This window comes from Schistocerca piceifrons, chromosome X (assembly GCF_021461385.2).
Source record: "Schistocerca piceifrons isolate TAMUIC-IGC-003096 chromosome X, iqSchPice1.1, whole genome shotgun sequence".
In the NCBI taxonomy this organism is placed as follows: Eukaryota; Metazoa; Arthropoda; class Insecta; order Orthoptera; family Acrididae; genus Schistocerca; species Schistocerca piceifrons.
In genome coordinates, this window is record NC_060149.1 from 95,981,809 (window position 1) to 96,009,627 (window position 27,819).

The following is a 27,819-nucleotide window of genomic DNA, read 5'->3' on the forward strand; positions in this document are numbered from 1 at the left end:
ACGGGAATCCATTCTGCGTCTAGAGTGACAAATATTTCTTCATAGTTTTATGTACATAACCCTGTATTTCAACTTGTTTTGGAAACACACTGTTGTGCAAGACCTTTCCTGACGTCGTTGTGTAACAGTTACAACGCAAATGAACAGAAAACTGGCACTCTACCGCTCATTTCTTATTCATACTTATGTAGTTAAAAATAAAGTATGTTTCCATTTATAAACTGAAAAAGGGATGGATGAATATGCTGTAATTGCAGTGTTAAGCGTAGAGATTGCTATCTTCTGGTTGCTGTTTGGAATTATTTAAGTACGATGAAATACATGTCAATTTTGACCATAGACTACCATTCAGCTGTAATAAATATGATGCGTAATGGGTAGAATATGGGAATAAAAAACAAGATTCGACTGTAGCAAAGGTGCCAAAAGAAGGCTGCCAACACATAATTTTACGAAGTCTTTGTAGCATTCGTATCTTTGCCTAAATGCAAGTGGGATTGTGTCATGTGTATGGTGCTACTGGTGCGGTGGAAAACGTATTAGTGGTTGTGGGTGGTTTGGTGTGCGAAATGTGGAAAGTTCGATGAAACATGAGAGACAAAAACGCGTAGAACGGTGTCCGATGATCTAGGAAAGTGGTTTCAAAATGGCCACAAACACAAATGCAACAGCAGAACAAAGCGAAGTTACGATGACAAAGTCGCCGCACAATCGCCAAGAACAGACACCAAATTTTGAGCCACTTGATAAATCATCGAGTAACACTTTGAAGGTACCTGTATTGTGTATGTAAAAAAGAGTGTATATACGTTTTTCCTTGTGTATTCCTAATTGTAGTGCCACCTCAGGGATCTCAATTGCTGGAATCATGTAAATAAAAATTTAATAACTAACACTTCAAACGGTTAAATATTTTCGTATATCATACTACCTCCTCAGCTGCATTTTTCCAGAAAAACGGATTTTTGTTTCAGATCTAGACAAAAGTGAACTGTTGTGGTCGTGTATTTAAACGTTTTTTTTTAAAATCAGTTCTTGACAAATTATTCTCATGGTCGCCTGTAGGAACGTATATAAAAAGAGAATACTCGCAGGGTTAAATATGTGTGAGAAGTGCACACAAAACCACAGTTGTTGACATGTCAATTCTGAACTGTTTGTAATGAGAACATGATAAACATGTTAAGTGAGAACTTCCATTATTATTTTATTTACTCATGAGGATGTAGATAGCTTTTAGGCTATATAAGGCGTATTCCTCAGTTGTGTAGATACAGTAATCCATATCTGTTGAAATACAGTTATTATTGGCCAGTACATAACTGCATATTTACATATTGGTACACGGAAAGACACTTTTCATTCAACATATGGAAGCTATAAAGCAAAATTTACTGTTAAGATTAATGATGGTTGCTACTCGTACAAGCGTTTACGAGTTACAATCGTTTATAGCTAAATTGAAACATTACTATTCAGTTATTCAACAGCAATGTAGAATGGTTTTTCTTTTCAGTCAGTGTTCTATAACCTTTCGGATTTTAAAAATTGCCTGCTGCCGCACCTCCCCCTGGTAATTTCTTGATGAGTTAATGCTGACAGTTTTATTAGGATGTGTTCCATATGAATGAACTGTAGTAATGCAGTAAGCATCCATTATTAATCCCAGAAATGAAATTAGGCCTTCTAAATTTCATCACAATGTTGATCCATACTTGGTGTATGCACTTTGAAAATTTTTTATTCATCTGTGTAACAGTTACAATTTGCGCCTCCCTCCCACCCCTGGGCTTCTGCAATTTTAGCAGTTGAGGTATACATACATGTTATACAAAAAGATTAGATTAGATGTTCTTTTCGTTCCAATTGATCTGTAGCGTGTAGATCATCCAGGATATGGAACATGTCAAAAGAACAAGAATACACAAGAAATATTTACAAACAAATTTCAGCACACTACTATACCTTTCAGAGCTCTCAGGTGATGGAAGTGGCATGACAGGAAAAAAAAAAAAAAAAAAAAAAAAAAAAAAATCATTTATGATATAATAAACACTTAATAGAAGAATCATTTTACAACATTTATTTACAGTTATCACATTACTACACTGAATTTGTTTGCTATATTGAACAGTTTTTTGAATTTATGTTGCTGTCTTGATTATTGACTATGAAAAGTGCATTAAATTTGAAGTACATTTTGTTATGGTATTGGTGAATCTGATCCACAACCTTTTTCATCTTCACATCCATTGGCTATGCTACCTTGCAACTAATTTGTCATCATTCCCTTTTGCTCTCTGCCAATTATGTGTTCCTTCTTATCATTATTATTCTTTTCCCCTCAGTGAAATGTTAATGCTGTGTTATTCAACATATAACCTTCTATTTACTGAAAAAGTGCTATATATAAAATGCTGTGTACAACACCTGTTGTATATATGTAGAATCTGTTCATTTTAGTAATCATCTCAGTACTTTTACACTAGTTGGTGTCAAAATATTAGTTAATACACTTCCGAAATTTGATCAGATTTTCTTGATTGATACACAAGGACTTGGAAATGTAGGGTTATAGAAACAGTTGCATAAAACATTTTTCACACAGATGTGCAGATTCAAAATAAATATTGTATTTGTTAAAAAAGGAAAAAGGCTTGTTATTAAGACGGTCCACTTAAAGGTTTTGTGTGCAGTGTACTACTTAACATTTAAATTTCCAGTTTAGTTGACGCTGCGAACAATTGAAAGGGATTTGTGGGTAATAAGGAAAAAAAATGGAATCTTTATTTATAATTTTCTAAATTATCCCAATGTTGTCAGTAATTTTTGTCGGTAAACATCTCCACCTTTACACTATATAGCTCCATTCACCCATCACAACCAAAGATATAGAAATTTCCATGTAGAATAAAAAAAGTCTCATTATATTTCACCTTATTAAGTCATTGGTTATTTCATTTTTATCCATTAGCCAAACATCATGTGTGTTATTTTGATGAATTGTGTCATATAAAGTGTACATAATCCATCAATACTCTGCCATTCAGGCAACTTTTGTGTGACATACTTATGTATCTTATTGATACCAGTGATTCTCTTATATAGTTTTACTTTAAAAATCTTGAGATTAAAGCTCATTTTTGCCAGTGTTTGCTTTCAAATATGTTTTCCAGAAAGGATTGTGGCTTGAGCAAACACATTTTTCTTGTTTTTAACCCATATGTGTTTCAATGAAGTATCAGCATCATCAGTGGTTTCACTTTATTTTCCGTCAAATAATAAGTAAAAATGTGTGTGATACAGTTCTAGTATTATGGTTATTATGTTCATAGCTTTTTCACAAAATACATACTTTAATAATACATATTGATGTTCCTGAAGCTATCTTTCTGCAGTACAGCAGATAATTTTTGTACAATTCATCATCTGCAGCTAATTTTCATTGTAGGCATAACATACTGTTCAATAGACATAATGTGCTGTAAAGACATCCTAATTAATTGCAGATGAAAAATTGTTCAGTCAGTATGGCTTTAAATTGACAGTTCACCTGTGTGCAATATGGGGAAGTGGTTAAATCACTGAACATTCATTTCAAAGGACAAGAATTCAAAGTCCCATCCAGCCAACCATTTTTATTTACGTATTTTTTTTTCTCTCCTGTAGTCATTCATTTGCCTTGCCTAAAAGACGTTCAACCTCATGCAAAAAAGGTAATTGCAGTTCTCTTTTCTGATGATGCTGATAACTAAATAAGTATTACTGCAAAGGGATAGTGAGGGTGGGGGGATGTTTCCTACAATAATTGGGATATTTCAAGAGGTCTGAATATATTCTGAGTAGAATGTTGTGCCTAAGATACCATGGATAACAACCATTCTGTGTCTGTACAGGGGAAGAAAAAAAGGTTTCTTAAAAGACTGGTGTTTAGCTGCAGGCTCAGCTATCGTTTCATGTTAGTGTCTAGTTTGGTAAGTGGAAGAGGGGTTGATTACTTGTTTTATTGGAATCTGTGGTGTGGTGAACTGTTGGTGGACTGAAAACTGGTTAATCACAGCGTAAGATGTAAATGCTGTTAGAATGCTTAAGTGTAATTTTACACTTCTTAGCTGGCTTTGAAACAACTGGAGGTATTCGGAAAAGTTCAGAGCAACGTCATCTATGAGAAACTAGGGATGGTCATTACCTTCTGTACTGTCTAGGACACAGCTTAACTGCTGTAAAACTTGTAAACAGCTACACACAGATGCCCATAATGTGTATGATTTTATAGCTTGAACTGTAGTGTCAAAGACATTGGAGGGAGACTTTCTTTGTGCTTGGGCAAACTACGTTGAGCCATATTTTTGTTTTGTAAAAAATCTTGATTGATGTAGAGTCATAAAGCTAACACATTTTTCTCAGGAAAGTGATTTGAATGTGAAACACTACTTGGCAGATGGTTCATTGAGCCATATTTTAACTACTTCTCTACCATTCCACTTATGAATATCACATGGGAAAAACAAACTTAATTGTATCAGTGAGAGCTCTTATTTTCATTATTTTGTTACAACAGAAATTTCTCCTTATGTAAATTGGAGTCGGCAAAATATTATTGCATTTGCGGGAGAAATTTCATGATTCATTCGTTGTGAAAAGGTCCAACCACAACAAGAAATGCCTTTCTTTTAATAATTGCCACCCCGACTTGTATTTCATATCCACAACACTCTTCCTTTTTTTTTTGCTATGATGCAAAACAAGCCGCCCTTTGAACTTTTTTGAGTCCTCTGAGACTCCGATCTGTTGAGGATCACATACCATGGAACAGTACTTCAGAAGAGCACCATCTCTAATGACTTTGTTGTTGATGGGATGTTAAACCCTGATCTTCCTTCCTTCCCTACTTCCAGTAGGGGATGAGAATGTGTGATGTAGGCAAGTCTTTAGTTTGCTTTCCCCCCACAACATTTTCTATGTGATCTTTCAAGTACAAGTTGTTCGTAATTGTAATCTCTAGGTATTCAGTTCAATTGACAGCCTTTAAATTTGAGCGATTTATCATATGTGATAAATGTAACAGATTCCTTTTAATACCCGTGTGTTTCACCTCACCCTTTTCCTTTCTTTAGAGTCAGCTGCCACCTTTCTGCACCATGCAAATATCTTGTCTAGATCATTTTTCAATTGGATTTGACTTTCTGATGACCTTACTAGAGAGTAAACAGCATCATCATTTGTGAACAATGTAAGGGTGCTGTTCAGATTGTCTCCAGAATAATTTATATATTTTAGGAAGAGTAGGAGAGCCTCTAACACTGCCTTGGAAATGCCCGTTATCACTTCTGTTTTACTTGACTTCTCTTGTACTTGATGACATCCCATCAGTTACTGGGAACTGTGATCTGACAGGACAAATTCAGTTGCACAACTGTGGTGATACACCATTAGACACCCAATTTGCTAAGATGCTGCTAGCAAAGAGCAGTGTCAAAAGCCTCCTGGAAATCTAGAAATGTGTAATCAATTTGAAATCCCCTATCAGTAGCACTCATTACTTTGTATGAATAAAGAGGTAGTTGTGTTTCACAAGAATGTTGTTTTCGTAATCTGTACTGACAATGTCAATAGATAATTTTCTTCGTCCTTTTAGATGACTCACTACAGAAGTGCACAATTCAATGTATAACTAGAGTGGTTATTGAAGTGTAGCTCTTGTTATAAATGCAATTAATTGACTTCATTATAGTGCTTTGGGTGTTTGGTAATCACTTCTGCAGAGTATGTAGTCGAGCCTTAGGAGGTATTGATATCACTGCAGTACATTAATATTCTTATAGTTTGTAATGGAATGTTTTCATTTTGGTATTGTAAATGAAAGCACAACACCAGTTATGGTAATATTCATCTTAATCTAGTTGAAAACAAATGTTTCATATTGGTTGTATTGGAAACAATATACAGAGTGTGTTCAACTGACAGATGCAGTGGTGGTACTGCACCTTTCTCTACTAGTTTTCTGCTGTTTCTCTTCACCATTTTTTTGTTCTCAATCTGTAGTTTGGTTAGTAGGAGTCTCAATTTTAATTTCTCTCTGTGTGCGTCTTTTATCTTTGTTCGCTTTGCAATATGTTATTAATTTAAGTCTTGTATTATGTGCTTTATCTGCTACAGCATTTGCCTTCTTGGGACTGTCTTGCTTTTTTCTATTATCTAACCTTTTAACTGACAGTCACCATTGTATGTAATTTATTTCAGTCTGTATATTTACACACTTTGTTGAGGTATCGTTGTCATTTAAATTCACTGATTGAGCCCCACTTCCTCTGCACAATTTGAAGTATTTTAATTTTGTATCAGCAGTTAATCATGGTAGTTACATTGTGATAGTCTCCATAGTTCTTGTTACTGTTGCTTCGGAGATCATGATTTCGTTTCTTGGTGTCCCCCTTTTTTTGGTCATAATGGTTAAGTGGAAAGGGAAAGAGATATATTTAAGCCCCAGAAGCTTGCTGCAAAATGGCACAAACAAAATTGTTTCTCATTTTGTCAAATGCAGATGAATAAAAACAGTCAGCTTTTATCCTTTCCGCTCCATCACCACGTGGCACTTGACGTTGCTGATGCTGTTTTGCACTCCAATGTCGAATCTGACTGTACTATGCATCAGTGCTGATAGTACTCCCCTCCAAGGAAGCCTACGTTAACTCGGTGTCACTCTCTAGCAGTTGTATTGAGAAAAAAGTTGTAGTTATTAGGTTCGAGTTAGTAGGTGTGAAATGGCTAGTTCCTCATGCACAGTAATGTCTGAGGAAGAGATTTTAGAGAAATATCTTAGTCAAAACAAGAATGACAATGTTTTTGATGATGGTAATGATTCAATGAAACAGTCTGAGTGAAATGACAATGGAAATGGTCTACACTGGAGACTTCCAAAAGTATCGCACAGTGAAAAGTTTTGTAGTGTAATGCATATGTAAATATATTTGAATCAAAGTGCACTTTTTGTATTAATGTATACCCTAATTGTTGGCCAGTGGCCTCACTGTTTCCACAAAGAAACTCTCACAATTCTCGGTGGTGCATGCGCCACCAGGGTGGCTGCAATTTAAATAATTTTCTGTCATTTCCTTTTATTTGTTGATTGACAAGAGATATAAAAGCTGGCAGATGCACAAACGTGTAGAGACTGGTACTACTACTTCAGCAAAAGAGGATTCATATTTTGAAAGTGTGGGTTTCCAGTCTCGTTGTGCTGTGTGTGTTTTATTTTTATAAATGCAGGAATTGAACTAGTGTTTAAGAATTAAAAATGTGTGTTACAATCATGGTGTTATAGAATGAGATTTTCACTCTGCAGCGGAGTGTGCACTGATATGAAACTTCCTGGCAGATTAAAACTGTGTGCCGTACCAAGACTCGAACTTGGGACCTTTGCCTTTCGCAGGGAAGTGCTCTACCATCTGAGCTACCCAAGCACGACTCACGCCATGTCCTCACAGCTTTACTTCTGCCAGTACCTCTTCTCCTACCTTCCATACTTTACAGAAGCTCTCCTGCAAACCTTGCAAAACTATCACTCCTGAAAGCAAAGATATTGCGGAAACATGGCTTAGCCTGGGGGATGTTCCCAGAATGAGATTTTCATTCTGCAGCGGAGCGTGCACTGATATGATTCATATATCAGCACACACTCCGCTGCAGAGTGAAAATCTCATTCTGGAAATATCCCCCAGGCTGTGGCTAAGCCACGTTTCTGCAATATCTTTTCTTTCAGGAGTGCTAGTTCTGCAAGGTTCGCAGGAGAGCTTCTGTGAAGTTTGGTAGGTAGGAGACGAGGTAGCCCACTGGCAGAAGTAAAGCTGTGAGGACAGGGCGTGAGTTGTGCTTGGGTAGCTCAGATGGTAGAGCACTTGCCCGCAAAAGGCAAAGGTCTTGAGATCGAGTCTCGGTCCGGCACGCAGTTTTAATCTGCCAGGAACTTTCATGGTGTTATATGTAGGGCTCAGGCCGTAGTAAATGGAGATGATAAACACGCTTAGTCTCCAGAAGCATTGTATTGTAAACTACTGTGGCTGTCTAGAAACGAAATCTTGCCCTTGGGACTTATGTGAAGAGCTTGTGTGAGAGCCTAAATTAACTACAATACAACTGAAGTATAACACATTTGGTGCAGAAATGAAATAGGGACAAACAGCGATGACAGCTGTCGGCAGATGTAAAGGTGGTGTAGGGCAGAATGCAGTTGATAATACTGCACTTGGGTAGTGCAGTTGCAGATAAAAATCTCTGAACAAATGAGTAACTAGTTTCATGTGTTAAAATATCACATATTGAGAACAGCATTGTTACCAGATTATACTGCTAGTCTTTTTTAACACATTTTTAGGTCGTTCTGTTGCCCTTCTACCTATTCAGTACAAATTTTGCAATTGCTTTTGAGCGAATTTCCCAATGAGCTAGATACTTGACATTTTAAAGATAGCTCAGAACTGATGACAGTGCAATAATGTGAGGGTGAGAACCACCTACCTTTGATAGGGTGAAAATGGGGTGACAAGGAAGCATAACGGAGTTCCTGTAGGATGGCTGTGCTTAGCAGATTGCGCCACAACCCCTACAGGCACACTGTGCATAAATTCCCTGCTGCAGAAAGAGTCTATGACAGTCTATTCAATTTATTGATGCAGCTCTCTAACGCCGTGCAATTTCTAGCAAACTGGGTGCACATATAACTTAGAACCTGGAAAAAATTACTGTGACAGCAAGCCCCCTCCCTGAATCCCCCCCCCCCCCCCTCACCCACACCCACCCACACACACACACACACACACACACACACACACACACACACACACACACACACACACACACACAAAAAAAACATGCAGCCCTATCAGTTTGTGAGGATGTGAAAACCTGGAACAGTATCAACCAAACTTGGTGTATACCTGACTTATTTTACTACTCTTTTTATTAACTCACTCTCATGTCTGTCCGTTAGGTAGAAATTTTCCTATTGGTTTTAAATTAACTTCCCAGTGAGTTGGACACTTGTAACTTTCAGCATATTTCAGACTGGGATGACAATGCAATATTAAAGCACTTTTCTTGTGTGGTGTGTGGTGGAGGGTACATTGCATATTGCTGCCATTCCCCCTTTTTCCTGTTCCAGTTGTGAATGGTTTGCAGGATATAAACAGTTGCTGGAAGCCTACAATGTGAACTTGAACCATTCTAATTTTTATCTTCAGTCTTTTCACAAGATAAATATGAGAGGATGGAGTATATTGGTAAAATAAGGTGAAGAGAAACTGAAATAAACCTGAGTTTTACCAAGTCTCTGTTGTAATTTCATCAAGATGTTGGAAATTGATTGAAAAATTTTAAATGGAAAAAATGGAAATAATTATTTATTTAAAATGTAATTTTTAATATGTTTTATATTGGATTAAATGGTATAAAATAATTTTCCGTTAAAAATTAACACTCACAAATTGTCAGAACTAACTGTAAGGGTTAGGATTCTGTATGAGACTACACAAAATTATTTTATACCATTTAATCTACTATAAAACATGTCATATTAAAAATTAATTTTTATTTAAATAATTATTCTATTACATCTATTTGTTAACTTTAGCCATTGAGATGAAAAGTTTGAACTTCCAGAAGAGGCTATTTTTGTTTCCTTTAAGATTCAGTAATTATTTGCATTTTGCGATCAGGTGAAGTCTGTGAAGCCTGCTCGCATTATTTACTTGCAGAGTAACTAAAAGTGCATTCTCTCTGTACTGCCCTTTTTGATGATGATCACTAGGGATCAGTGTTTCTGTGATGGATGACATTTCATAGCTTTCAGATACCTGCTACAGTTTTATTGATAATGCTTCCAGACTTGAAACATGTACATTTTTAAGAAATGAATTTGATAATTTTATGTGCCATAACTGATACTTCAAAGGCAAAAGTCATTGGTCTAGTCTTGCTAGTGAATGGGTAGGTTGCAATGTTTTGAGACATTAACAGATCCTGAAGTTTTTTGCCTATGAAAAGCCAAAGATTACAGTCAAGAGTGCACAAACTTAGTTTACCAATACAAAATTGCTTCCCAGATAATATTTTAAACAGACCTTACGCCGTCAGCAGCACAGTCATTGATGTTGTAAAGAGAGATTGAAAGCAACATACAGAAATCACAGTGGTCATCATAAATGAATCCATCTGGCAGGGGGTAGAACATTTCATTTTAATGAAATAAGAACAAGGTTGAACTGAGGTGTTACACCATGCTATAAATGGTGGTTGATGTGATGTGCTGAGAGATTGATGGTGACACTGAGTATCTTGCAGTGATACCCTTTGTAACTTTGCTGTTTCTGTCTGCCCCACATAACCATCTTCATTGCTGTCTGGAGGTAATGTAGAATGATCAACCTGTTTCCGAGATAACCAAAAATTAGGTTCAAATGACTCTGAGCACTATGCGACTTAACTTCTCAGGTCATCAGTCGCCTAGAACTTAGAGCTAATTAAACCTAACTAACCTAAGGACATCACACACATCCATGTCCGAGGCAGGATTTGAACCTGCGACCATAGCGGTCGCTCGGCTCCAGACTGTAGTGCCTAGAATCGCATAGCCACTCCGGCCAGCCAAGATAACCAATCTCCTTGTAAACTAGTGCTGTGCCAATTCTGTATTGAGCATTTGTTTTTCCCATCAAGTGTAACAATTCCTATTGATTCATTGAAGAGAAAGTCTCTGTCTGTTGCCCTCTTGGGTTGAATTTTTTCTTTCAGTATCATATTGTAATTATATAGATTGCTTGTAGAGTTGTTGTCCTAACCGTAATTTGTTGCTTTTTCTTTTTTGCGAAGAAAATAATTTAGTCATTTAGTATTCTGCTGTGCAATAGACAGTTGGGGTAGGGACATGGGTACAATTACCTATTCTAAAAATGGTCTACAAATAGTAATTTAAAATTCATCTAATTAGAAATAGATGTCTGTCCTTTGTATGACAAACAAGGAACAGGTGCAAAAAATTTATGTGAGGGGCCATTCCATACCAAGAAGTCCAGGAAAAAAAAATTGCTTGTTTGTCCTTCCTCGAAAAATTTGGTATTTATTGGATGAATTCCCTAATGTTTAGAGAACACAAAAAAATTTTTAAATTATTTTTTGTTTGTCATTTAGAAACGGTCATTTTTGTTTCAAGCCTAAAGCAATTTTTTGCATTTGCTAGCAGCTGCAGTTTTTTGAATTATTCAGTAATGGATTGCCCTAGGCTTTTCAAATAAAAATAATTTAATTGAACACACCCTGGCCTACAAATTAAAACCATTATCACCTAACTGAACGTATTTCTTAATATATTTTTAATAGCTCAAGGCTATCTAATCTAATCATTGTCTGGAAATTAAAAAAAAAATCATTTTTTTTTACCACCGGTTTTCAAAGGAATAGTAAATTGTGAGCCTCAGTATTTTTTGTGCTTTTGTGCTGTATAGTATAGTTCCTTTTTATAAAGTACCAATGATGATAAGCTTATACCTAAAAAATACACATTTTAAAAAACAAATTTTTGAAGTTGTCATTTTTTTCTGCAGTATCTTTGTTAGAGGACCTAATAAAAACCTGAGAATTGCAGACGTAATAAACCTTTATGATATCAAACATCAGTATAAATTTCAACTTTCAGATGCAACTAGAAGTTATGAAAAAAAATTTTCAAATGAGAGTCAGAAATACATTTAACATTTGTGATATTAAGGCTGATGGAAAAAGTCAATTACATATTTAAACACATTAAATTAAAGTAAGAAATGATTATTTGCCGAAAGTTTCAGTAGGCTAGGACACAGCATCTGCAAGTTTGTACTGTAATGGTGGTTTAGATAAAGAATTTTGTCTCTCACCAGGAACTATAAAAGAAAAGTAGAGTCAATGTGCCATATCCTTGGTGTGTTGCTTGCTATTAAATTAAAGAAAAAACCTAAGTGAAGAAAAAAAAGCTTGTGCCATGAATGCAATAATTGAGAAAGTGGCAACTCTTGTGAGAATGAATTTGGAAGTTTCATTTCAAAAGGAAATTTGCACTAAACTAGATAGGAGCTCTACAAATGCACCATCTGAGCGTGATGATTTGCTATGTGGCAGAAACTAAATGCCGTATTTCAAATAAAGAGGACAAAATGATGATTATCTATTGCTAAGTTCTTGGAGTCTAGCAAAAGATAATGATGAATTTAATGTGTCAGAATGTTTGGTTACACTAACAAGACAGTCAGTAAAAGAATAAGGTGGTGGTGGTGGTGGTGGTGGTGGTGGTGGTGGTGGTTAGTGTTTAACGTCCCGTCGACAACGAGGTCATTAGAGACGGAGCGCAAGCTCGGGTTAGGGAAGGATTGGGAAGGAAATCAGCCGTGCCCTTTCAAAGGAACCATCCCGGCATTTGCCTGAAACGATTTAGGGAAATCACGGAAAACCTAAATCAGGATGGCCGGAGACGGGATTGAACCGTCGTCCTCCCGAAGGAGAGTCCAGTGTGCTAACCACTGCGCCACCTCGCTCGGTAAAGAATAAGGCATTTTACCGGCATTACGAAGAAAAGTTCATCTAATTTGATAGCCGAAAACACAGTTGTAAAAGTTATTAGGTTTTATGAAGATGACAACAGCCGTTTGATGCCGTGCAGAAAAGATTTTTTTATCCTGTGAAGGGAGAGAGTAGTAAATTTCAAGGAAAAAAGTTTAATATTGTGTTAATTAAATGAAATGTTCACTGAATTTGAGAGGGAAATCCCTGACATTAAAATTGGAAAGTCAGTATTTTGTGGGTTGAGACCAAAATAGTGTACTATTGCAGGGGCATGTGCCACCCATAATACATGCGTTTGTTTGTATCACCTGAGTTTAAAGTTAATGATAAATGAGGCCAATCTGAGACTTGACCATAAAGATCTTAAGCTTTACTTGACATGTTTGAAGAATCGGAAGAAGATGAATAGATGCCTGACAATATAGAATACCGTGGGTGACCCAAGACAGAACAGAAATGGTGACAGTCATAAAACCATGAGAAAAGTATTTTGAAGTGTTGGTAGCTAACCTTGAAAATCTGAAAATTCATCATGTTATTGCCAGAGCTCAAAGTAAATTTATGAAAGATCTTGGCAGTTGATGGATGCTTAGTTCCAGTCGATTTCTCTGAAAAGTATTCCTTTGTTGTTCAAGACAAAGTTCAAGGTTACCACTGGGTAAACAAATAGGCCACAGTTCATCCATCTGTGTTCTGTTATAAAGATAGAGATAAACCAGAGTCACAGTTTTTGTGTCATAAGTGGCCACTTTGAACACAACACAACACAACACTACAACAGAATACACTTTTCAACTGCAATTAACAAACTACATAGAACTGCACCACTCTTTCATGAAAAAACTGACCTACTGCTCTGATGGTGCTGCAAACCAGTGAAATAAAATAAACCATACCATCTCCTTTCACAAAAAACATTTTAGACTTGGTGTAGAATGGCACTTTTTACATCATGACATGGGAAGGTGGTGTGTGATGGTGTCGGGGGCACAACAAAGCGAGCTGTCGCAAGTAGTTGTCTGCGACAGACCTATGAAAACAGGTAAAAGGTATTACCTATGTTTTTGTAAAATGTGAGAAAATACAAGAACTCTACAGCAATGTCTTGGAGGAGAGGTTCAACACTTGTCACAAGAGTAAAGGCACTTCATCTTTTTGTTGTTTTATACCCTAGTCTCACAACTTGCTCAAATTGTAATTTCATATCAACATCCCAATAGTGTGTCTCCTCAGTGTGGAAAACTAGTACCACTGACACCTTTGTCTTTACATTGTGGCTTGGGTTTATAAAGAACAGTTTTGGATTGCCGTATTTGATAGAATTGGTTGTCAAAACCATGATGTGCATGTTACATTTTACCACCCACCAGGACCAAAGAATCGCTTAAAAATTTGAGAAGGATCAACTTTGGGTTGAAGCTATCTCTCTCTCTCTCTCTCTCTCTCTCTCTCTCTCTCTCTCTCTCTCTCTCTCTCTCTCTCTCTCTCTCTCTGGAATTAACAACTGTGACTGGGCTAAATTTTAACCTAATGTCCAAATTAAGTGAAGAAATTTCTCAGATGTTCAATGAATAACATAGTAAATTCAAATAAGATGAGTTGGCTCATTTTCAGTATAAAAAATAACAAATAATCATAGATATGTTTAAATTAGGTAATTGATGTACTTTATACCATTAGCCTAGATATTGTGGATGCTAAAAAAACTTTTTTTAATCATATCAGTAATTTTTCATAACTTCCAAGTGAATCTCAAAATTGAAATTTGTACTGAAGTTTGCTATTGTAAAGGTCTTTGAAGTGTGTAATTTCCATATTTTTATCTGGACCCCTGACAAAGATATTGCAGGCCAAAAAAGGAAAAAATTCAAAAAATCCATTTTTAAAAATGTGTATTTTTAAAGTGTAAGCTTCTCACCATTGATATTTTATAGAAAGTAACTGCTAAATAGTGTAATAGCCCAAAAGTATTGAGGCTGAGAAATTACTCTTTATTTGGAAAACCAGTATCAAAAATTGAATTTTTTTCATTTGTGACCAATAACTTTGAGCTACTAAAAATGTTAAGAAATGCATTCAGCTAGGTGGTTTTAATTTGTAGGCCACAGTTGCTGAGCTAAATGCTTTTTATTTGAAAGTCCCAGGGCAACCCATTACTGAATAATTGAAGGAAAAAGAAACCCTCACTCAAGTGGTATGATGTGACCCTCAGTTGTAAGACTCTCTTTAATATGACCCAGATTACAGCACATACTATCCCATTCTTTTATGTTCTTTATTGTTCCCTATGCCTTGTAATCTCCCTTGCTTTCTGTTCCTTTCATTCTGTACTTACTGCATTCCCATGATGATACTGTTTACATTGCCATGTTCTGACAATTACTTGCCCCTTTTATTTCTTTATTTTCTGTGCTTGATTCCCAGTCTTACCACTCACCCAGCTCTTTACTCATATTAATCTAATCTTTATCATTATTAACTACAATTTTATACAGTAGAAACTTATCATGCCATTGAAATATGCTTCATTCTACGTACGTGAGGTTTATGGACAGTTTTATACTGTTATAACGTTCAGGATTTGTAACTACTCAAGATTGTCCTGATCTATTACTGCCACCTGTGCTTCTAAGTCTTGTTAATAAAGTGCATAAAATATGTGATATTTGATCTGAGCTTGGTGCTTACAGGTTTTTCCCCTTCCCTCGGGCTATCAGGGAGTGGAATGGAAGGGATGAGATGTAGTAAAAGTGCCAGACTCTTTCTTCCACACATTTCACTGTGAGTTGTGGAGTATTACTGTAGTTGTAGTGTGACCTAAGTTTCTCATGATCTTATTGTGGGAAAAATTCAATTGTACCTTGACAGAATTCAGGTCTTAGCACTATAAGCAAAGGGTGTGTTAGTTATAATTCTTATTACCAGAAGATTTCTTCATTTAAGAGGTTGTGTGCACAAGTTAAAATATTTGGACATAACTTGTCAACCTGAGAGAGACATCATATAGCATTACTGATAACAAAGATGGACACTAGGTAATGGACATACGATTGTAGTGGTAATACATTTGTAAATATAAACAACTTTAGGAAAATAATTATTGTACGTACAACAGTCCAGTTTAACGTAGATTAAATGCTGAAGTCTGTATGTAAACAAGGTACAGTAGAGTCCTGTTAATCCAAACTAATTGGGACCGGACCTTGTTCGGATTACCGATTTGTTCATATTAGCCGGAATTATGGTAACGAGTATCTAGAATGAAGTATACCAAGCATATAAGTAGGTACATCATCATAACAAATGGGAACAAGTGTGGGAACAATGACTCACTCTCACTCCCTGCCATTGTTGTTGTGCATTGTTGAGATCTTTGTAGTGCCTGAGGTCAGTGCACTGCCAGTTGACTCGCAAAGCACTTGGTTGTGTTAATTATCGATCGCTGGCACTCATAGTTGTATTGTATTCGTTCAGGTGTAGTGGTGTACGTATTTTCGTCATGAGTAAGCAGAAACATACAACGTTTACTCTCAAAGAAAAACTGAATGCTTTGAAGTGGATAGACAATGGTGAGAATGTATCTAAACTGGCAACGGAACTGGGTGTTGTTAAAGCAACCATTTGTGATTGGAAGAAGAACCGAGTGAAGCTTGAACAGTCCTGTGCAACGTCTTCGGGAAGAACACTCTAAATTCGACAGACTTTGAAACAGTTCCAGTACGATAAAGTGGATGAAGCTCTTTTCCTCTGGTTTATGCAGGATAGAGAAAGGGGAAATGGTTATGAGTCTTTTAGTGAAAGTACGGGTTGGTTGTACAGATTCAAAAAACGCCATGGAATCAGTCAGCTAACAATTACTGGAGAGAATCTTTCTTCTGACCATGATGCAATGAAGGAATACTTGGGTGAGTGTGAAAAAATGATGAGAGGGAAAGTATTCTGCCCAACAAATTTATAATGCTGACGAGACTCGCCTTAATTTTAGGGCATTGCCAACAAAAAGCCTGGCATCAAAAGCAAAAAACTATGCTCCTGGTTTTAAAATGTACAAGGATCGTGTGGCTTTATTAGTGTGCAGCAACACTGCTGGTAATCACAAGCTGCCTTTAATGCTGATCTGCTAGGTCCAGAGCTTTTAAAAACTGCAACATGAAGTCCTTGCTGGTATATTATCGCAACCAGAAATAAGCATGGATGGATGGTAAGCTGTTCAAAGAATGGTTGCACGGCCAGTTTGTTCCCTTTGTTTGACAGTTTTCTAAGGAAAATCATTTGTCTCCCCGTGAAATCGTTTTGATTGATGACGCATCATCTCACACCAGCATTGAGGAATTATGTGATGGAGAAAATATGGCAAAATTTTTGCCAGTGAATGTTTCACCACTTCTACAGCCGATGGACCAGGGTGTATTGCAAACATTAAAACTGATTTACAGAAAACAATTTTTAAGACTGCTGATCCAAGATGATAGCATTCTTTTAGTGGACAAAATAAAAAAGACCAATGTGAAGGATGATGTTTATTGGGCCGTTGAGGCACGGCAGAATATTTCAGAAAATACTCTGAGAAAATCGCGGAGAAAACTGTGGACATCTCTTGAATTTCAGGACATCCTAGTTGAAAATGAAGAGGAAAATCTACTACAAATGATACAAACAATCCCTGGATGTGAAGAAGCTAGTGAAGGAGACATAAATGAGTGGATGGCAGTGGATGGGGTATGTGTGGAGAAAATTACTGACACTGATTTAGTAGCTGCTGTGACTCAAGACCCGGAGGAAGTTGACTGCTATGACGGAAGTGACAATGAGTGTGAAAGCTACACACAGTGACGCAACAGAAGCCCTTGACCTCGTGCTATGTTATTTGGAGCAACAGCCTACTGCTACACCTGCTGATTTGATGTTTGAGGCGATGGTGCAACTATGTGTCATATAACAGATTGTCTTAATTATGCCAAAAAACAATGACTGAGTTTTTGTCATCTAAAAAGTCCGCTGTATTTTAGTAAGTTTGACAGCTTTTATTGCATTGTTATGCATTGTTTAAACCTAATATTTTCTTGCCAATTTTTCTAATATTGGTTTACTGCATTGTGTAAATTAAAATAGTGTGTATACACGGCAATTTACTGCACAGTTTTCCATACTTAGATTAACATTTTTCATGTTCGGATTAACCAAACGTTCGGATTAGTGAGACTCTGCTGTATTTGTCTTCTACCATTCAGTTAGTTTGGAATGGCTATCAAATTTGATTGACCTTTACATAACCCATGTGAAGGTACAAATACACTGTGCAATACAGTTAAAGGGTCACAGTTTTGAAACACTGTAATTCTCTCCCATTGTGACACAGAAGTTTCAACTTTACCTCATAGGTGCTTACAACCTTACTCAGTAATGGTGCAGAAGTGTGGTGGTGCCTTGCGACATCACCTTGGGCTCATCGATGCTTCAGACAGCAAGTTGTTAACATGTGAAAAAAAAAAAGTTCAGAGCTCAGAAGTTCAAGTGATGTGTACTGTGGGTGTGTCACTCAGTGGGAAATTAGTCACACCTCCTCTTCCCCACATTTCACCCCCTTCTTTTAATGCCTCTGTGATGGTGATCAGAACCACAATGCCCAGCATAGAAATCACATGATTTTCTAATGGGTGGTTGCGGAAAACTTTTCAGGTGCACCACTGCTCAGATTCAACGCGAAGAGACCCCAGGAGTTGGCATAAGCAGTGTGAGTGAAACCACCTCTACCCTTGGGGCAGTGATTCCCATAAATTTCATGGATGAAAACATCAGTCCACAGTGTGGTGAGTGACAGGACGATGTTTTCGACAACTTTTGACACTGCTCACATCCCCTGGACAATTCACACCTCTTTAACAAGGTGAATTGCTCAGTGGGCATCAACAGTGTTGAACTTTGTCAAGATCATTGTCCTGTTGCGCATCACACTTTGAACTGTAGTTTCTGACTGTGAACTGTGTGGGAATCAACACCTCTGCAGAAGTGGTGGGTTCTTTGACACCCTTTATGCTTCCTCTTGAGGCTTTTCATTTTGATTCTGAATGTCAGTGTGTTTGAAATGTTTTCCTTGGCCACCCATCTGTGTGATTTCAATGCTGGGTGTCGCTGTTCTGACCTCTATTGCAGAGGCTTCGAAAGAAGGCGTGAAATATGGGTAAGGGGGTGTGATGACCTTCCCATGTGTGTGACATCCTCAGTGACATTGGACAGAAGTGTGATGAAATTTGGTGCCAACGTGACATCATTCAGCCACCTTACACATCATATGCACTTTTGAGCTGTGGCCTTTTTTTTTCGCGTGTGTTGACACCTTGCTATTTGAAGCTTCACTGAGTGCAAAAGTTATGTTGCAGAGCCTTATAGAGAAAGATTTTAGGCACCTTTGAGCTATATTTCAAAACTTCTTTGTCATGATTTGGAGACAATTACAAGAGTTAAAAAAAGTGAGCCTTTAAACGTGTTGCAAGGTGTAAATTGGAGAAAGCAAATTTTGTGCTTTGAAAACGATGCAATAAGATGAACCAGTGAGGGGGTTCCAGGGGTTTTGTATGTCAGATGTTAAATCTTATTGAACAAATATCAAGAACAAAATGGTGATAGCAGGGATGAATTGTTAATTTGATGACACTTTACCTTCAGCCAAAGGATCATGATGTAAGGAAATTTAAAGTCTTGAATAGCACATGAATAAGAAACCAGAGGAGGAGAACAGCAAATTTCATTTTACTTACTTTTTTGTGCTGCAGGACATCATGAAATACTTTTAATTTAGCAGTTATGAGAATTACTCTTACAAAGATGTTTTGTAGTCTGCTAGATAGTCAACACCTCACTTCAGAGAATATTTAATGACAAAACTAGAACACATTGGAATAAAGTATTTCACCTGTGTTATTAACTCTGTGATAGGAACCTGTGGTTGCAATTCATTTAAGAGAGCAGAATTTGATGACACTGACATGCATTAGTTGAGAATTTAGTGCACAGTCTGAAAGAAAGTGGCAGATGGTGCATGCAGTTGTACAAACGGCTATCCATAATCTCTTTATTTCCACAAGAGTTGTGTAATAGTAACTTCAAAAATGGCTGAAAAAGGCATTGGCTACTGCTCGGATCTAGGACGACAAAACCAGTTGATTCCAGTTGCACTGTTTGTGATAGAATTGAATAACCTGCATACGTGAATCTGTAACAATAATGAGTGCTGTGGGATGATTCACTTCCTTGTGAGAACAAAGGATCTTTGCAAGTTAGAGAACATAAAAAAGTGCAATTTGAAGCTAAGAAATATGTCCAACTGTCCTTTACTTAGCAAATGAAAAGGCTCTAAAAAGTCTCTTATTCCCAGGCAATCTGTATCTTCCAAAGACTCATTTTGGAGTCATCCACTCCAGTTGAAGTGTGATGATATGCTGGACAGATTAGGTGAGGTTACAGATACACAGCCAGAGCACTTAATATATGTTGGTACAGGTTTACTGTGTTAAGCACTGATCATTTTTATTCACTGACATGGCATTTTATTAGCCGCTCAACTTCATTGAAAAGACCAGCCTGGAGGGAAGTGACACTGGAGGGAAGTGCATTTCTTTCTTGAGGTTCTACTTGTGGGTAGCATACGGAAGGTGTTCGAAGTGTTCAGCCTGAGCCCAGTTACATTCATTACATAATTTGAGGAGTGATAAACATTTCAGGTTTATGTTTAATTTCTTGATATGTAGTTAATTCCCCTTTTGCATTAGTTGAATTTCCCTTTGTGTTAACGTTGACATAGATCAACACAAAGAAAATTTGTACAGACTTTCACAGCAGTGAACCACTATTTTGAATTGTGGAGGTAGATGCTGTGAGAAACAGCTGGCCTCAGTTTTCATCCTGCCTGTGTCAGTTAACACTTCCCAGATTGCATCCCCAAGGAAGTGGACAAATATGTCCCAGAATGTACTAAATTCAGTTTCAAAAATTCTTACAATCATTGATATACAATTTACCCTGATTTGCCTGTCACTTTAAGTGAATGTTAGTGTAGTTCATCTAACAAAGTCCTGGCCAAATAAGCCCCTTGTTGTCAGCTATATTTTTGTTGTTATGCATACTAAACGAATAAGAGTATGTGTTATGAATTCATAGGCCTTTTTAGCAAAATAATTTGTGATACTCTTCTCGAGTTTGGAGCCAGATTTTCAAGTCAAGGTGACACAATATTTTGACAATCGAACTACCTGTCACCTACAGGTGAGACGCTACATTGTCAACTTGGCATAAAGACCTGGCTGCGGATCCGAGAAGAGTATCATGAGAGTATGTATATTTTGGGAACAGCATTGCTGTTAACGACGACATAATATTTTATATAAAATATTGGTTTGCAAGTATTTTATTTCTTGTTGCACATAGATTATTATTCATGGTACTTCAAGTTTTGTGACATTGTTTCATAAAGATCTTAATTTTTGTTACTGTTCACACACTTCGAACAATATGGAGAATTTTCTTGCAGAATCGTAATTTCCAACCAATATAAATTTTCTTTGCTATAATTCACATAGTGTTAATGTGTTCAGCTATGGCTGTATTAGAGATCCATACTATTTGCTCAATAGATAAAATACAGTGCATTTTAGTTACAACAGAGGTAAATTTTGAAGTTTGGGACTGGAATAGTTTGTGTGGAAAATGAATGTAATGTGGTTAATAATCATTTTGAACAAACTAGTATATCAAATTAAGTTTATACATTTCTGTACCTGACACAAACGTATTAAGAAGTAGTGAATTCCCTGTGCTGCCAATATCCTTCACTACTTCATGTACATCTGCATCTATATCTATACTCCACAAGCCACCTTATGGTGCATCGTGGAGGGCACCTTCTACCAGTACCAGTCATTTCCTATACTGTTCCCCTCGCAAATAGAGGTAAGAAAAAAAAGACACTTTATATGCCTCTGTAAGAGTTCTAATTTCTCTTATCTTACCTTCATATGCCTTAAGTGAAATGTACGTTAGTGGCAGTAGAATCCTTCTGCAGACGGCTTCAAATACCGGTTCTCTAAACTTCCTCAATAGTATTCCTCAAGAAGAACCTTGCCTTTCTTCCAGGGATTTCTATTTGAGTTCCTGAAGCATGTTCGTAATACTTATGTGTTGTTTGAACCTACTGGTAACAAAACTAGTCATCTGCCTGTAAATTGCTTCAATGTCTTCCTTCAGTCTGACTTTGTGTGGAATCCAAACACTTCAGCAGTACTCAAGAATGAATCGATTAGTGTTCTATAGTCAACCTCCTTTACAAATGAACCCCACTTTCCTAAAATTCTCCCTGGAAACGAAGTTGAGCCTCGCCTTCACTCCCTACAGCCCTTAACATGATCTTTCCATTTCATATCGCATTGCAACATAATGCCTAGATATTTAACTGATGTGACTGTGTCAAGCAGCACACTACTAGTGTTGTATTTGAACATAATGGATTTGTTTTTCCTACTCATCTACATTAACTTACATTTTTCTATATTTAGAGCTAGCTGCCATTTATCACACCAACTAGAAATTTTGTGTGTGTCTTCTTTTATCTTCCCACAGTCACTCAATGGTGACATCTTCCCATGCACCACAGCATCATCAACAAATAGCTGCAGTTTGCTGCTCACCCTATTCATAAGATCATTCATGTATGTAGAAAATAACAACTGTCTTGTTACACTTCGCTGGGGCATTCCTGATGATACACTTGTCTCTGATGAACACTCACTATCAAGAGCAATGTGCTGGACTCTGTTATTTAAGAAGTTTGAACGCCATTTACATATCTGGGAACCTATTCTGATTGCCCATACCTTCGGTAACAGTCTGTGGTGGGAGGACCATGACAAATGCTTTTCAGAAATCTAGCATTATGAAATATCTGCAAAGCTCAAAAGTGTAGTACAGGGACCAGCTAATGGTTGAAATGTATATATGAAACCTTGGATACAAGTTGTACAGAAACAATTAGTATTTCATGTACTGATAATTGTAAAAAGTAGTAGTGTGTTTCTATTCCTGATTTAAGATGGAATGTGTTTTGTTCCTGATTTACATTATGAAGTTTGACAGTAACTATCACAGGCAGTAAATAGGTAAACTCTGTATTTAATTTCATTGCTCATTGTTCATCATTTCACAGTAATGAGAAATTAATGCAGTTCTTAATTTTGATGTGCTCTGGTGTATTTTATTTCATTTCTGTAAGCATGCCAGTTAACAGCATAGATCTGTTGGAATAATTAGTTGCAGGAAGTGTTATTTATTCTCTCTTTCCTTTGGTAATGCTTGTTATTCTCATTTGGTTAGGGAAATATTTGCAGCTAACATTGATTTATCCATGTTAATGGTGGTTTGGTAGAGTGGCTGTAGATTAAATTACTTCTCACAGCACAACATTCATTGGGAGAGTCCTTAGAAAATGTAGTCCATCAACAAAGGAGGTGGCTTACAAAACACTTGTTTGACTTATACTTGAGTATTGCTCATCAGTATGGGATCCGTACCAGGTCTGGTTGACAGAGGAGATAGAGAAGATCCAAAGAAGAGCACCGTGTTTCATCACGGGGTTATTTGGTAAGTGTGATAGCGTTACGGAGATGTTTAGCAAACTCAAGTGGCAGACTCTGCAGGAGAGGCGCACTGCGTCGCGGTGTAGCTTGCTGTCCAGGTTTCGAGAGGGTGCATTTCTGGATGAGGTATTGAATATATTGCTTCCCCCTGCTTATACCTCCCGAGGAGATCATGAATGTAAAATTAGAGAGATTCGAGCATGCACGGAGGCTTTCCGGCAGTCATTCTTCCCGCGAACCGTACGCGACTGGAACAGGAAAGGGAGGTAATGACAATGGCACGTAAAGTGCCCTCCGCCACACACCGTTAGGTGGCTTGCGGAGTATAAATGTAGATGTAGATGTAGATCAGCCGGCCTCTAAGCATAAATAACGCTGTATAAAAAGTGGCTGGCTGCTGTATTTCTTCAATTAATCTGTGGTTATTGTTGGCTCAGTTTTCTAACACTTCAAACAGTTACACAAATAATTTAACTGGGTGCCTATGCTTGTAGGAACATTGTGAACAACAAAAATTCAGATATAATTTGTAACACTGCAGGGAAATCTGAATGTAGTAATGGGAGACTTATATCCACAGGAGTTTCAAGCAATAAGGGAAAGTGAACTGTAGCCACCTTCAAAGTTTTGTACAGAACATGGAATCAAGTGTTCATCTTCATTTACGAAGCAGTGTCCTGGTGTGTTTCTCATTCACAAAATGACTACCAGATTGATAGTCTTTATTCACATCATTCACAGCTATTTAAACTGCTTTTCTGATCTATATAGCTCACCTCAATCACTTTGAATAAGGTTTTCTATGATTTCATTAAATTACTTCAGAAAAATTCCAAAATGGTTTCTTCTACAGTAGTGTGGCTTATTTCTGCCATTTTTTCCCCTCAGTTTCTCTCTTACTATGTAAGTATTAGTTGGTTGTTAAAACATGTGAAAACAAGTCACTGTGATGCCAATTAGATCTTCTCAGCGTAATATAAATTATATATTATATTTTGTAAATTTTGTGACTGAAAATTAAAGTACGTTGCTTTTCCAAAGTTAGATGTAGTATGTGTGCTACGAATAATGTTGTGCATTGCATAGTTCAGCTTGCACCAGTTTGCCTCTGATGAGCTGGCTAAATATGCCTGTGTCAGAGTTCAGTGAGCTGAATAATGAACTCACTACTGCTCTTGTTTACCAGCTGACTAGTTGAGCAGAGCATGGGTTCAGTGAGCAGTTAAGTGTCTCCCACACATTGTGGGTTGTGTACGCATTTACTAGTTCCTCTGACATTAGCTAACTTCCATTTAGCACTGAGATTGGTAGTTGTCCATTTTCCTTATAAATCTGCCAAGAACTTGTGCATCCCCACATCAGCAGTTTTACTGTAGGACTATATTTTTCTCAGACTTATTCTGTATTAGATTTCCTGCTGAGAACCTAACATACTTGTAGGATGTCAGTTATGGCTTTTCTCACTTTGTTCCTTTTATTTTACACCATATATTTCAGTTATCAGTCTCCACATCTGGGTTTGACATCCACCTTTTCAAAATTCTTTAACAAAATGTGCAGTCCCTGATGGAAAGCTCACCCAGTTCACTTGTGGCAGTAAGTAACGTGTTCCATAGAAAATTTAATAATAATTAATTACATGAAACTTCCTGGCAGATTAAAACTGTGTGCCCGACCGAGACTCGAACTCGGGACCTTTGCCTTTCGCGGGCAAGTGCTCTACCATCTGAGCTACCGAAGCACGACTCACGCCCGGCACTCACAGCTTTACTTCTGCCAGTACCTCGTCTCCTACCTTCCAAACTTTACAGAAGCTCTCCTGCGAACCTTGCAGAACTAGCACTCCTGAAAGAAAGGATATTGCGGAGATATGGCTTAGCCACAGCCTGAGGGACGTTTCCAGAATGAGATTTTCACTCTGCAGCGGAGTGTGCGCTGATATGAAACTTCCTGGCAGATTAAAACTGTGTGCCCGACCGAGACTCGAACTCGGGACCTTTGCCTTTCGCGGGCAAGTGCTCTTCTTTCTTTCAGGAGTGCTAGTTCTGCAAGGTTCGCAGGAGAGCTTCTGTAAAGTTTGGAAGGTAGGAGACGAGGTACTGGCAGAAGTAAAGCTGTGAGTGCCGGGCGTGAGTCGTGCTTCGGTAGCTCAGATGGTAGAGCACTTGCCCGCGAAAGGCAAAGGTCCCGAGTTCGAGTCTCGGTCGGGCACACAGTTTTAATCTGCCAGGAAGTTTCATATCAGCGCACACTCCGCTGCAGAGTGAAAATCTCATTCTGGAAACGTCCCTCAGGCTGTGGCTAAGCCATATCTCCGCAATATCCTTTCTTTCAGGAGTGCTAGTTCTGCAAGGTTCGCAGGAGAGCTTCTGTAAAGTTTGGAAGGTAGGAGACGAGGTACTGGCAGAAGTAAAGCAGTGAGTCGTGCTTCGGTAGCTCAGATGGTAGAGCACTTGCCCGCGAAAGGCAAAGGTCCCGAGTTCGAGTCTCGGTCGGGCACACAGTTTTAATCTGCCAGGAAGTTTCATATCAGCGCACACTCCGCTGCAGAGTGAAAATCTCATTCTGGAAACGTCCCTCAGGCTGTGGCTAAGCCATATCTCCGCAATATCCTTTCTTTCAGGAGTGCTAGTTCTGCAAGGTTCGCAGGAGAGCTTCTGTAAAGTTTGGAAGGTAGGAGACGAGGTACTGGCAGAAGTAAAGCTGTGAGTGCCGGGCGTGAGTCGTGCTTCGGTAGCTCAGATGGTAGAGCACTTGCCCGCGAAAGGCAAAGGTCCCGAGTTCGAGTCTCGGTCGGGCACACAGTTTTAATCTGCCAGGAAGTTTCATATCAGCGCACACTCCGCTGCAGAGTGAAAATCTCATTCTGGAAACGTCCCTCAGGCTGTGGCTAAGCCATATCTCCGCAATATCCTTTCTTTCAGGAGTGCTAGTTCTGCAAGGTTCGCAGGAGAGCGTCTGTAAAGTTTGGAAGGTAGGAGGCGAGGTACTGGCAGAAGTAAAGCTGTGAGTGCCGGGCGTGAGTCGTGCTTCGGTAGCTCAGATGGTAGAGCACTTGCCCGCGAAAGGCAAAGGTCCCGAGTTCGAGTCTCGGTCGGGCACACAGTTTTAATCTGCCAGGAAGTTTCATATCAGCGCACACTCCGCTGCAGAGTGAAAATCTCATTCTGGAAACGTCCCTCAGGCTGTGGCTAAGCCATATCTCCGCAATATCCTTTCTTTCAGGAGTGCTAGTTCTGCAAGGTTCGCAGGAGAGCTTCTGTAAAGTTTGGAAGGTAGGAGACGAGGTACTGGCAGAAGTAAAGCTGTGAGTGCCGGGCGTGAGTCGTGCTTCGGTAGCTCAGATGGTAGAGCACTTGCCCGCGAAAGGCAAAGGTCCCGAGTTCGAGTCTCGGTCGGGCACACAGTTTTAATCTGCCAGGAAGTTTCATATCAGCGCACACTCCGCTGCAGAGTGAAAATCTCATTCTGGAATAATTAATTACATGTTCCATAGATCATTTGAATGATTCTTTTATCGAAATGATGCGGAACAAATTAGTTTACGGAATATGTATACATGAGTAGTGTTAACATTAATGAACATACAATTTTTTAGTTCTCCTCGTGCCATTAAGCTTAATCCATGTGAGGGTCGTCAGGTACCCATACAGTGGTTGCCCCTGACAACATAGGGATCATACTGTGGGTGCCCAAGCTGTCACTTCCCCAGGCATGTTGAGGAGTGGATGCCTGTCTTCTTGGGGGCACCATGCCACTGAGCACTGGCCATTACACCAAGTGCCCTTTGCTCTGGCTAAATGGCACTAAATGGCACTTTGTTTGGAGTAGGCAGCACCATAGCAAGTATTTGAAATCATAAAATAACCAAAGCTATCAGGTGATGGCCACGAGGCTCTGATAATCTCTTCAGACTGACCGCAGTTCAATGTAGGGTAGATCATTGCAACCCTAGAAACCTACGCTCCTTGGCCATGCCATGGGAGGAAAACAAAACCATGTGACTTGCAGACACTACTCCTGTCAGTTCCTGGTGTGTACGTGAACAGTGTCCTTTTCTGTGTCAATGTTCTTTGTAGATAACATTGCAAATCTACTTGGTAATGTACCTGTTACCATAACATCCCAAAGAACCTAAACATGGTATAGTGATTAGTTATTCTCCGGGATCTAATGCTGTAGATGGAAGAAGAGCTGTGAAAACACGTGGAGAGGCAATGGATCCATTTTGTATGTCATGTGCATCGAGGCCTGTTTCACTGCAAAGTAGACACTGGCGTATTTATCCTCGCTTTTGAGCAGAATTAACTTCCAGAGGAAGTCAAAATATGATTTACTGCTGTCATCCGAAGTCATATTTCGCACTTTAAACGCCAGTGCTTGGGTATATGTCTTCCCAGTGTACACATGACCTTATTTGTGAAGACTGTGGCCAGTCACTTCACAAAAATGTCACATGTGCTACCACCTGTCTGTGTCAGTTGTGGCAGCGACCATCCTTCCTGTTCCCTGAAGAGTGCTGCTGCAATCAAGAAATGCAAGATCCAGAATTACCTCCCATAATTTGGAATTCAAAAAAATAATATCATTTGTATGCAGTCTCAGC

The 27,819-nt window shown here is 38.3% G+C and overlaps 1 protein-coding gene across 1 annotated transcript in view; it reads left to right on the forward strand.

Annotated features, from left to right (window-relative positions):
• Nucleotides 1-332: 332 nt before the first annotated feature.
• Nucleotides 333-27,819, forward strand: part of LOC124721117 (CTTNBP2 N-terminal-like protein) — a 220,521-nt gene continuing 193,034 nt past the window's right edge. Inside the window, 1 exon segment of the mRNA XM_047245933.1 lies at nucleotides 333-772. Coding sequence (XP_047101889.1) covers nucleotides 647-772 — 126 coding nt within the window. The 5' untranslated portion in view covers nucleotides 333-646.